This window comes from Camellia sinensis, chromosome 8 (genome assembly GCF_055761805.1).
Source record: "Camellia sinensis isolate YWXY chromosome 8, ASM5576180v1, whole genome shotgun sequence".
Lineage (NCBI taxonomy): Eukaryota > Viridiplantae > Streptophyta > Magnoliopsida > Ericales > Theaceae > Camellia > Camellia sinensis.
The window spans coordinates 17,029,345-17,042,909 of NC_138968.1; the positions used below are offsets into that span (position 1 = coordinate 17,029,345).

Here is a 13,565-nt window from a genome sequence, read left to right on the forward strand (position 1 = left end):
AAAGTAAACAAAATAAATAAAAAAATCAGCACTTTTTAACAAATTAAACAAAGTACGAAGTAATCAACATTCGTTAACAAAGTAGACCCAAAAAAAAAATAGAGTAATTAACAATTTTCAACAAAGTCCCAAAAAAATAGTAATTAACCTTACTTTAAGAAAACCAGTAATTAAAATTTTAAGAAAACCTACGTAATTATGTTAAAAATGTAGAATTAACAGTATATTTTCTAATCCTTAAATGTGAGTGTCATTTTCCCTTACATCATTGGTTTGGTTGTAAGGAAAATACTATGGACCTTAAATAATCTGTTAAATTTTCTATCAAACTTGACGTGGAACCTACACAAACTCACATGAGTGTAGGATCACATGTGAGAAATTTAATAGAAAATTTAATAAATTATTTGAGACCCTTAATATAACTCTGATTATAATGTCAATTAGTTGGGAGGTTGTAAAGGAATATGGATCCTCTACCGTGAAAACCTGCGATATTTCCTTCGGTGGTTCCAAAATGATGTCAGGTGTAAAGTGGCTTGAGAAATATATGGTTTTGTTTTCTTGTTAAACACCCCCCCCCCCCCTCTCTCTCCTCTCTCTCTCTCTCTCTCTCTCTCCATCATGTTTAGGGGAATGTTCCTCTTCGCTGCTAGTTACATAGCCCTTGTTGTTCATGTTCATTTTTTGTTTTGTGTGAATTGCGATACTAATAATCAAAATCAGCAGCAGCAACTCCTCCAAAAGAATTCTTGCGGTGACATCCATAACATCAGTTTCCCGTTTCGACTCAAATCCAACCCACTTGATAATTGTGGAGACAAGAATTTCGAGCTTGAGTGCCAGAACAATCGGACAGTGCTATACTTGTATTCTGGTAAATACTACGTCCAGGCGATCAACTACAGCAATCGAGTTATCAGCGTGGTGGATGTGGGGATACAGAGGAATAGTTGCTCCTCTCTTCCTCTTCATTCTTTATCTCGTCACAACTTTTCTCTTGGAGTTGATCCGTATGATGCTTATTTGAATGAATTTGCAGCGTTCGTGAGTTGTGAAAAACCAGTGAAATCTCCTCTCTACATAGACACTAGTAGCAATATTAGTACTCCTGCTTCCTGTGAAATCAAAGGAGAAGCGGTCAGTTCGTCATCGGCGAAAAGGCATTCATATGTTCTGGTTGGAAGCTACAATTCTCTTAGTTGGTCAGATGTTGAAGACTTGTGCAGCGTCGACATGGTTTTTCCGGCGAGGAAGTCCAAGCTTCCAGATGGTAGTACAGTAGAACGTGACATTACGAGCTTGCTGGAGGTCCACAACGCATTGGCTGATGGATTTGATCTTTCCTGGCAATTCTACGACTACAAACATTGCATACGTCAGGCCCATTGCTTCTCTAATTATGATCAAAATGCCACCGTCGGCGCTTGCCGAAAGGAAAGTGGTCGTCTATACGGAATTTGGGCGTTCCTAGGTGCGTCCGTCCAAAACGCTCTTTTTTAATTTATTTTTAATCTTATTTTTTTAAGAAAATTTTATCAAAAACTCATCATAATAATACTTTCATCCATGAACAAGCACAAAAAAAATCCTTAATAACTAATTTAATACTTTATTTATCTCAAAATAATAGTCATTTTTAAAGAATTTATTTTTTTTAGTAATACAATTATTACACATTAAGAATATTAATTTTTCAAAATTACCCTTTAATAGTATATTTTTTAAAAAATATCAATTATCATAATTCTATTTTTTGTGTTGTTAATAAATTTTAAAAAAGGGCAAAATAAAAAATTCATATTATTTTAAACTTTGATTTTTGAAAAAAAAAATAGTATTTTGAGACAATAAAAAATAGAATAAATGACTAATATGTTAACACTGAATGAGTATTTTAAATTTTAAAATGATATAACTTTAAATTTATGTGCATGTTTTTAATAAATTTGATATTTTTATAATTTTCTCGTCAAGATCTATTAAATAAGATTCATATTGGTTACAAAATTCCTTTTAAAAGAAAATCAAAATTTTTAACATTGAAATTAACGTCAACAATATAATTTTACTCTAATTCACAGTAAATTTTACTGTGAATTTTTAGTATTTAAATAGTGAAATACCATCATAATCACTATAATTGTTACTGTCACAAGTAGAAATATTGAATAAAAATTTTATTAAAACAATAAAATGATAATGTTAATAGAGTTTTTGCTGTTAATTTAAAACAGAGTCAACCAACAAAAGTCAGATTACATACTGACATAGCAAACTAGAGTAAAATTTCACTATCATTAAAACAGAGCATATCAGCCAATAAAACACAAGTCACATATTATTAAAGCAAACAAAAGTAAATTTAATATAACAGCAAACAAAAACATCGTTATTCAATCAGGTTTAATAAAAAATAATCATAAGAAACGAAATACACATTATTCAATTTTCATTCTTACCAAAAACAAAAAAAAAAAATTCAGCAATCTATTCACTTTTTTATTCAAAGAAACAAACGATATACACATCTCTTGTATGGCTCAATCGTAAGTTTCGATCTAAACAATTATCAAAATACAACAAATAAAGTTCAAAATACAACAATCATTAAAGTTCTATGGCTCGATTGTGGAACCATCTCTTGCTATCTAATAGGATATTTTAACTTGAAATATTGAAGACGATATATATATATATATATATATGAAGAGAGAGAGAGAGAGAGAGAGAGAGTTTATATGGTTGAAATAGGGAGTGAGAAGTAATAAAAGATAAAAGGACAAAGTTGTATAAAATAAAAGACATATTTTTTGGGTGATTATATTTACATACCACTATTACTCTCTGTACATACTATTTACTAAGTTCACACCATACACATTGAATATGTTGATTTTGTCTCAATACACACCAATAATTTTCATATAATACCATATTACCCTCATCACCTTTATCTCCCTCAACAAACCCTAACCCTAACACTTGCCCACTGGCTGCCACTCTACTCTCCCCTCCCTCGGTGCCCTTACTCAGCCCCCTTCAGTCACTGTCGTTGCCTCACTACCATCTCAACACCTTCATCGCCACTACCTCACCACCACCACAACCACTCATTACCGCGACGCACAACCGCTGGAACCCTACCCTGTTGTCACCTTGCACCACTGATATTTCTTTCTCCATTTCTTCAACAAATACTTCTCTCTAGGTTACGCATGATCGATCGTCGATTGAAGGTGAGTTGCGATGATGGTGGGTCATTAGAGTTTGAAAGTGCGATGATGGTAGATTGTCGGAGATAGTGGTTGTAGGGTGTTGGAGGTAGGGATGTGGTTGGGAAGGCGGCGACGGCTGCAGCAACGGAGTTGAGAAGAGAGAGAACCAGTGCCGTAGCAATGAAACTAAGTATGGGAGAGGACTAGTAGCTAATATTGATGGTGCCGGCGGCTGGAGTTAATGGTGGTGGTGTCTGGTGTGTGTTGAGGGGATTTAGGGTTTTGTCCTAAAAGGTAATTTTATTGAGGGGCACAATGGTAATAAAAAAAATATAAAATAATAGTGTGAACTGAGAGTAAAAGCGACGTGTAAATAGAATTTCCTATATCTTTTATATCCTTAAGCCATGATAAATAAATGCGTTTCACTACCTGCACACAAAATTTGCCCCTCTAACCAGCTCGACTAACGTGGCTTTAATGTGAAAAAACAAAATTCCAGTTGCCTAAAGTGTGTGGAATCACGCTCCCAAACCAAACCCCCTTCTCTCTTTCTCTCACTCTCTTATTCCCATTCTTTCCCTCTTTTTTTCTTCTCATTCTTCCTTCTTTGCCGATGCTTGCCTCCATCACTGCTCTTTGATTTAAGGAAGAAAAAAAAAAGAACGGAAGGGGTAATTAGAGAACCGACCTCCACATCCTCACCGGCACTTCCTCATCGACCATTGTCTCACCTCCACAATTACCAATCATCAATACAGTCTTCCTTCTTCATCCAAACCACACCGTCAGCCATGCCCAACCAAGGCTAGACCCCAGATTGCCACCCAAAACTCTTCACCTTTCTAGATCTATCAGCAATCATCACCTTGAACCTGTTGAGTTTAACACATTGGTGAACCCAAAAATACAACCTTTATTGATAACACTCTAGTACACAAAGCACTTATACCCAATCACACACTAATATACTGCGCTTATTCACTCACACATACATTTAAGCACTCACACTTTGTGTCTTTCTCACACAAGACCTTGAGATACCTCACACTAGATCACTCTTGTAGTGCTTAACCACTCACTTTAGACTCATTCTTCTTTCACTCAATTGTCCAATTGTCCAATACCTAGTACATCCACTCATCTCATATTTATACTAGTTGAAGAACATTCTAGAATACACGCATACTTTCACTACACTCTAGAACTATTTAAACTACTCCAGTATATAATAGAGTTTCTATACTTCTTTAAAATATTCTAGAACCTTCCGGAACTTTCTAAATTTCTCTAGATTTCTCCAAACTTCTCCAATGTTTCGAAATCTTCTATGATATTCTAGAATCTTTCAAATTTTTTTAGGTCTTTCTAGAGTCTTCTAAATCATTCCGGAATCTTCAAGATTCATGTGAAAACTTCTAGAATATTCCATAGAGAAGATTCTAGAGAGTGAAGAGAGTTTGTGATAATTCTCAACACTCCCCCTCAGCACTAACTCTCATTTTTGGATTATGTAACCATGCCACGTTATTTCAGAAACTCTTCATGAGTATATCTGCAAGATCGTCCTTTGCCACAAAAAACTTGTCTCCATCTCTTCCAATATTGACTTCTCTCTTTTAAAGTGATATATCCTTAGTCAACTATAGGATTCTCATCCTCCAATTTGGATAGTGAATGCCACGTTTGAATCTATGTTGATGCATCAACATACCTTGAATTGGGTTGACATTGCCTTGCAGATATTGGTTGCTGCAACTTTATCACTTCTTCTTCTTCTTCTTCTTCTTGGGTTTTCTCCCCCAACTTCTCTGATAAGTGGACTTCTAGATCTTTAACTCCTGAAGATTGAGACTCAACTGCAAGAACTGACTCATTTGTGATAGAGTATGCATCCACTTCCTTGATAATTGCATTGCACTGCTCATATACACCTTTATCAAAATCTATCTCCTCTTGTGAATCTGTTTCAGTGACAACATTATAGAAGATGCTTCAAAATTTCATTCTTCTTCAAATTTTGGCTCTTCTTCTAAGTACCCTGGTTTCACAGTCTCAAACATTGCACATGAAACTTGGAAATCCCATTATTCTTCACTATCATCTTGGTAACCGTTGGTTGTTACCATATAACCTTCGATTGGTCTTCTTCTTAGCCGACAGTCTTTTGCATAGTGGCCAATCTTGCCACAATTGAAGCACTCTATGTTGTGTCGTCTAAATCTAGCAGCTCTTTGATCATTTTCATCATGTTGAACTCCCCTTCGTTGATAGCTTCGATCATCATGTGATTGTTCATCTTCTTCTTTATTCAATCTTGCATATTTTTGTCACTTCAATCCATTTCTTCTCTTATTACTGAATAGCGCCTCTTCTTCATGTTCATTCTTCAGTGTGACTCCAGCCATTTGCTTTGCTAGAGTTTCTTGACTTGCCATTAGACTTTCCAACTCAAACAGTTATGGATGAGTGGACTATCCTCTAATGGCGGCCATAAGCCCACTTTACTCGAGTCTTAAACCTCGAGTAATAATGCACCTCATTCTAGACTCACTAATTTTTTACTCAGGATCAAGTTGTGAAATTTCATTGTAAATAGTCTTTACCTTGAGAAAATATTGGATAATAGTCATTAATCCTTGTGTCACCGTTACAAGCTCGTTCTCTAGCTACTAAAGTCGTACATTGTTTGTCTTCAAAAATAACGCCCCAAATATATCCCAGACTGGTTTTAAAGTAGTAGCCTCTCGAACATACTCCAATAACTCTTTCTAAACGGTTGTCCTTAACACGAACATCGCTTTTCCAGCCTTAATCCGCCATTTTCGCAAAGCATCTACATTTTCTTCTAGATAACACAGTTTCTTTGCCGTCAACGATCTCCCATAGATCCTATCCTTGAAGATATGCCTCGATGCATATTCGCCAATAATCATAATTATAATAATTTAATTTCTCCATACCTCCAATGAAGTTTTCAAAATCCGCCATAACAACTATGCTCGTTGACTTCAACAATCTCTTGTATCAATCTCAATTACTCTTTGTGTTGGTCGCCGAACGACCAAGCTCGGATACAAGATTGTTGAATTTGACACACTAGTGAACCCAGAAATACAACATTTATTGATAACACTCTAGTACACAAAACACTTGTACACAATCACACACTAATATACTTCACTTATTCATTCACATATACATTCAAACACTCACACTTTGTGTCTTCCTCACACAAGACCTTAAGATACCTCACACTAGATCACTCTTGAAGTGCTTGACCACTCACTCTGGACTCACTCTTCTTTCACTCAATTGTCCAATACCTAATACATCCACTCATCTCATACTTATATTAGTTGATGAACTTTCTAGAATAAACTCATACTTTCACTACACTCTAGAACTATCTAAACTACTCTAGTATGAAATAGAGTTTCTATAGTTATATAAAAAAACTAGAACTTTTAGGAACTTTCTAAATTTCTCTAGATTTCTCCAAACTTCTCCAATGTTTCGGAATCTTTTACGATATTCTAGAATATTCCGAATTTCTCTAGGTCTTTCCAAAGTCTTGTAGATCTTTCCAAAGTCTTCTAAATTTCTCCAAACTTCTCCAATGTTTCGGAATCTTCTACGATATTCTAGAATATTTCGAATTTTTCTAAGTCTTTCCAAAGTCTTGTAGATCTTTCCGAAATTTTTTAGATTCATGTAAAAACTTTTAAAATATTACAGTGAGAAGATTCTAAAGAGTAAGGAAAGTTACTAATGACTCCCAACAGAACCACTATCCCCTTTTAACAAACCACGCCGCTAAAAGTAGTCTCTCTCTATTTGTAAAGAGAGAAATGGGTTTCTCTAAAGCTATCCCAGAGCTGCCATTTTACTAGAATAGAAACCCACTTTTTTTTAGCAATGATTGAAAATAGAACAAAACCCAGTTTGGAATTTTTTTAAAAGAAAAACTCACTTTACTTTTTCAAGATTGAAAAAAGAAACAAGAATTGGATAGAGTTGATTGGTTTGAGAAATGAGATTGAACTTTTTGTGAGGAATGCAATTAAAGATTGAAAATAGAACTAAAAACCCAGTTTGGGATTTATTTAAAGGAATACACACTTTACTTTTCAAGATTGAAAAATGAGTTGGTTTAGATTGGAGAATCCAAAACGAGGTTTAAAAAATGGAATTAGAAAACTGAAAGGATCATGGTGTGAGATTTAGAATATCTCACAAAAAGGGCATTTTAAGAGTGAAACCAAATAATTAAACACAGGAGAGAGAGAGAGAGAGAGAGAGAGAGAGAGAGAGAGAGAGAGAGAGAGAGAGAGTGAGTTAGAGTATCTCACGAAAAGGGCATTTTAAGAGTGAAACCAAACAATTAAACATAGGAAGGAGGGAGAAAGACAAAAATGGGAAGATGAAGAAAACCCAGAGGATATTAAGCCATGATCAAGTGGAAAATGAGGGAAAAGACAGAGAGAAGGAGGCTAGAGATGATAATAACTGTACTTTGGAGATGACAGAAACCCACTTTATATATGCAAAATTGGGATTGTTTGCTGAGATAAAGAGTGTTTGCTTGTTGGCGGTGATGGGCGTCGGTGAGAAGATAGAAAAGAGAGAGAGTTGTGACACAGGGAGTGAGAAGAGAGAGAGAAAGAGAGAGAGAGGGGGGGGCTGTTCATAAACCCGTTGGACCTGACCAAACCGACTCGAACCGTTGAGCAACGGTCGATTTCGAATCTTACACGGTCGGACCACGGTTTAAAAATGCAAAAAAAATTAGTTGATCGATCGGTGTTTGGATTCCAAGAAAAATTATTGCCTACACCTGAGCCATCCGATTGTCTTGTACGTAGCTTTCTAGGATTGAAAGTTTAAAATATATTTAATGTTCTGAAACCAATCTCTTCCTTCCATATACACTTGGCATTATATGATTGGCTGTTAAAAAATTACACTTAACTTTTCGCGTCCGAATCCTCTAGAGTGATCCTCTGAAGTGATCCTCTAGAGTGATCCCTTATGGTGCAACACGTGTCCCATTAATGTATTCAACGGTTGAGATGATCCTTCGCCAAAACGGCGTCGTTTTGGTGAGCCAGACCAAAAAAAAATTTGCAGAGTTGCAGATCGAGTCGAGAGGGAAGAGGAATAAGAAGAAAATGGATTTGAACGGAGGAAGAAGAAGAAAATGTAAGAAAACTGGAAGAAGAAAATGGATTTGAAGAAGAAACAAAAGTTTTTTTGCTGTGTTGGGTTAATGGGTTTGGTTTGGTCGCTCAAGAAGTTCATCACCATGGATGAACTTCCATTTTCTTCTGTGAGCCAGACCCAAAAAAAAAAAAAATTGCAGAGTTGCAGATCGAGTCGAGAGGGTTAATGGGTTTGGTCTCTCAAAAAGTTCATCGCCATGGATGAACTTTCATTTTCTTCTTCATCTCTCAAACCCATTTTCTCTCAAACCTAGAGTTTTCTTCTTCCTCAAATCTGTTTTCTTTCGGTTTCTCTCAAATCCATTTTCTTCTTCTTCCTCCTCCCTCTCAATCTGCAACTCTGTAAATTTTTTTCTTCTTCTTCCTCCTCCCTCTCGATCTGTAACTTTGCAACTCTGCAATTTTTTTTTTTTTTTTTGGTCTGGCTCACCAAAACGACGCCGTTTTGACGAAAGATCATCTCAGCCGTTGGATACATTAATGAGACTCGTGTTGTACCATAAAGGATCACTCTAGAGGATCACTTCAGAGGATCACTCTAGAGGATCTGGACGCTAACTTTTCACCGCATCTTATCTTTTCAACTTCTTTTCTCTCTCTATTTGTGATAGTCACTTTTTGCTCCTTTTTTTATCACCTTCTCTGCTGCAGAGGTGATCTCCACTCTCTCACTCTATATTTTCTCTCTTTCTCTTTCTCTCTCTCTCTCTCTCTCTCTAAAAAAGAGGTCTTTTTATCTTCCCAACATATTTTCTCAATCAATATTATTATTGTTTACCTTACTGCAGAGATTTATCTCTACTGTGTATTCTCTCTCAATCACAAAGAAGTGGTTATGTTGCTGTCTAGATCTCTTTCTTAGATTGATGAGAACATAAGCTCTGTCACCACATCTCTCACACCGGTAATGGCTTCGATGCACAACCTTGATGAAGTCTCCTTCCTCTGCATCCTCCTCTATGTAACTCCCTTTCTCATATCTCTCTATTTTCCTTTTAAATATGCTCATCTCTGAAACCGCCTCTCTCATGCCCTCCTCCAAACTCCTATTTCCTTCATCCCTCTCAAATCTATTCATGGTCTGAAGGATTTTACAATTTCAACCGAAACTCGACCGCCAAAACCCTTACCCGAAGTGCATGGTTTCGAACAGCTACTAAGTCGGAATTGGATGACAGATTCTCTCACCCGATATGATCGGTTCGAGTGGCGAATATACCAAGAACCCAATCTGATCCGACCCGTGAACACCCCTAGGAGGGAGCGTGGGTCCCTGTGTGTGAGAGAGAGAGAGGTGAGCATAGGTTGAGTGTTTGCAAATTTGGTGCAAGCAAATTTGGGCTAGTCGGGGGCTCCTTTTTGTGTGGGGATTAAATATTTCTCTAAATAAATTTTAAAGGATTTTATGCCTTAGAAAATAGGATAAATTATACTAACATTTTTTGAGATTTTTATTTAATATACATTGTTTCTTCATATTTAAAAAATTACATTTATCTCTTGTCAGATTAAAATGACAAATTTGTCTTTTAACCTTCATACATATAAAATAATAAAACAATACTGATATTTTGTTCATGTCATTTTAAGAGAAATAACAATCATATTTTTGGTTTAATTCACACAAAAAATTGAATTTTTTTATTTTTACTAAATTTTTTTAATATTTTAAGCAATTTTTTATTTTTTATTTTTAGATACACTTAATCTAAATATATTTTGTGATTTTATTTTTAAAATTCACTAAATACAAAAAATATAAAAATACAAAAATTCAATAATACGTAATAAATGTGAATGACAGTGCTTGATAATAATGTAATAAATGTGGGTGAGTAGACGAGAAAGAAAATTGATGGTAGAAATAAAAATGAAAAATTCTATTCATATATAAAAATTTATACAAAAAAAAAAAATCATAAAAATATTATGATAGTGATGTTGTAAATATAAATCATGCTTATGGATATTTTGTTTTAAAGTGAAAAGTCACCATTAAACTTTATCATTATGTTTAAAAATTTTATATAAAATTTATTTTTATATATCATCACTTAATAAGAATATATTCAGATAAATTTAATAATTAAATATTGTAGAATGTAGTCATGGTGATAGAAAGAATAAATGGTAAGAAAAATGGTAAAATGGTCATTTAAAAAAAATTAGGGCATGACACCAGTAATTCAGGGACAATTTGTAATAAGATTACAAACCTCAAGGTGCGGAATGTAATTTTTCAAACGTGATGGGAAAATCTATATTAAACAGAAATCTCAAGGAGTGTCAGTGTAATTTATCCTAGAAAATATTTGTTTAACACTATACAATTATCTTAAAGGACTTTTGACTAAATTTTCCTATTTTTTATTATTTTAATTTTTATAATGAGCATTATATTATTATCACATATGGAAAAATTACAACAATAATAAAAAAATATAAATAATAAAAACTCTAAAGTTTGACTCTCTTGTAACAAAATAAATCTTTATTTTTAAATTTTGTCAATTTAAATCTTAATTTTTTAGTAATTTTTTCTCAATCTAAACAATTCCCCTATTTTTGTTAGGAACAATTGACAGAAAATAATATTTTAATCATAAAAATTAATATAGATGTATATAAAATGTATAAATAACTCTTTTTTCCCCTCAATTGTACTTATCAAAAATATGCAGATAATTTAGATTAAAAATAAATTTTAAATTTAAATTAATAAAATTAAAAATTTAGAATTCATTTGTTATAAGAGTAAAACCCTAAGTTTTTTTTTATAGTTTTTTCAAAAAATATTAAATGGAGTTGCTTATCGGGCCAGCCCTAAGGTGAGGCGACTAAGTTAGTCGCCTCAGACCCTCAATTTTGAACAAAATTTAGGGCCCTCAACAAGGGAAGTGTATCATGTCGTGTTATTTCATAATGATTTCAATATTAGCTCAATTCATTTATTTTCATGTTATCGTATGGTGTTATTTTGATTCGTATTCGATTGATATTTAATGTGAAAACTTTCATTTTTAGTTAAAAATAACTTAGCAAGTATATGGAGAGATTAAAATTTTTCCCATAAGTTAAATTTTGTAAAATTTATTTCTACTAAATGAAATTATTCATAGAATATTTTATTTTAATTCAATTTAATTTTTCTAATTAAAAAAATTGTACCTTATTACTTTATATTTTTTACTAGATTGACTCTAAAAGGTAACAAAAAAAATACATATCTTAAATAAAAAAAAAGATATTAGCCTTAATTATTATTTTACATACTTTTTTATTCAGTTAGATGGAGTTAAATAAAAGATTAAAAAAATATCATGGCATCCCTTAGCGAACATTAAAATATATAACTAATAATTCATGTTATTGAGTCGTGTCATACTTGGATTCATGTTGAAAAATAGTCAACCCAAACTTGCCAATTTTAAATATTGTTTGAATTGTGTCGAAAATTCTCATCCTTATCCCCAATTAATTTTAGTTATTATAGCATTGGTAAGCTAAAAAATAAAGATTTGATTCAACTAATTAAAGTTCAAGTATTATATATATATATATATATATATATTTGTTATCTAAATTTTGTTAAATTGTAATGCAATAGAAATAAATTTTTATCCATTTTTATTTATCCAAACAAATTTTTTTTGGGGGGGGGAGGAGTAATGATATATGAAGGGCCCAATTAAAAAATTCTCCTTAGGCCCCTAATAACTCAGGACCGGCCTGAAGTTACTTATAGTTTGCATCTCTAAAAAGGTGCATATGCTATATGCTTCATTATTTTTACACAAAATTTCGTAACACGGATCATAAAATGTCATAACTTTTCTCATAGCAAAAGTTGCCATAACTTTTCTATCCCTAAAATGTAATAACAAAAATTATAAAATGTCATAAAAAAAATCACAAAGTATCACAATTTCACAATTCATAATTTTAAAGTGCACACCATAAATTTACTATTCGTAACTTTATCACAAAGTATCATATTACATACTACAAACATTCATAGCCTTCATTCCTTACCATATACACCTTTTTAGAGATACACATTGTACATTTTTTCTATATTTCAATAAAATTCAATACATGTATATCTACATACAATTATGAAAAAGAAAGGGGGGTGGGGGAAATCCTTCAATAACAAATTATAATATATGCATAAAAACCCTCACTATATGTATATGTGTAGAATTTATTTTGAAATATAAAAAATTACATTTGAAAGTGAGTTTTTCTATTCTACATATTAGTGATGAGCTGATGTCACCGTTAACAAAATACAAAAGATACGCATGATGTATCTTTATTTGTACAAACTCCAAAACTAGAAGCTTGATGAAACACATAATTTTGAAATGATAGACAAGACAAGGTTAATTGAAATGAGGAATCAGACTTTCGGCTTAACTACTTAATTTCTACTAGTTTCCATCAGTCTCATGTTCTCGTTTTCACATTAATATCTCTATATTTCAAGGGGACTAGTAATGTTTTTGATCTCTAACACTATTTATTCTTTCAAAAATTGCAGATGGGTTGAAATATTACTTGGCGTGTAAGTATTCCCCCCTCCTCCATCTATATCTGTTTCATTTCTAAGCAATCACACAACGTTTATTTCAAATTTTGTCTAGAAGAAAACACAAAAAGCTCCTCTGGGCCGGACACCGCCTCCGTAATACTGATTCATTTTCTCAACTATTTCACAAATCTGTGAAACTTAAGTTTGACTTGCTTGATTTGATCATTCTAGAATTGTTTTAAAATTTTATAGTGCAAATTATCATTTTCACCCTCTGACTTTTATTCTTCTATTTTTATTCTTATGTTTTATTTTTTACTTATTTAAAATAGTCAGTGAGAAAGAAACACATTAAAACAAGTGTTTTTTTTCATACATGGGCATTAAAACAAGAGTTAGAAATCTAATACTTAATCAATGTAATTAGAAGATATTTAAAAAACAAGGGAAAAAATTGGTTGCACTCCAAAATCTCTGGACTGGAGAGTGTTGTTCGAGTCCATGGGACTCATCTCGAGTTTTATTTCGATAATCTGAATGATTTATTTTATAGAATCCTTCATGTACATTATTTAAAAAAAAAAATGAACA

At 33.0% G+C, this 13,565-nt stretch overlaps 1 protein-coding gene across 4 annotated transcripts in view; it reads left to right on the plus strand.

Moving 5' to 3' along the window:
• Positions 1-429: 429 nt before the first annotated feature.
• The window catches only part of LOC145796834 (putative receptor-like protein kinase At5g20050), a 32,426-nt gene continuing 19,290 nt past the window's right edge, over positions 430-13,565 (plus strand). For 2 of the 4 annotated variants that reach the window (XM_082882125.1, XM_082882127.1), the window contains exons 1-3: positions 430-877; positions 1,043-1,474; positions 12,984-13,007. In XM_082882125.1, the coding sequence (XP_082738251.1) occupies positions 625-877; positions 1,043-1,474; positions 12,984-13,007 (709 nt within the window). In that variant the 5' untranslated portion in view covers positions 430-624. Of the gene's footprint in view, positions 1,475-12,983; positions 13,008-13,565 lie in introns of all 4 variants that reach the window. The other 2 variants (XM_082882124.1, XM_082882126.1) reach the window with 1 other exon arrangement.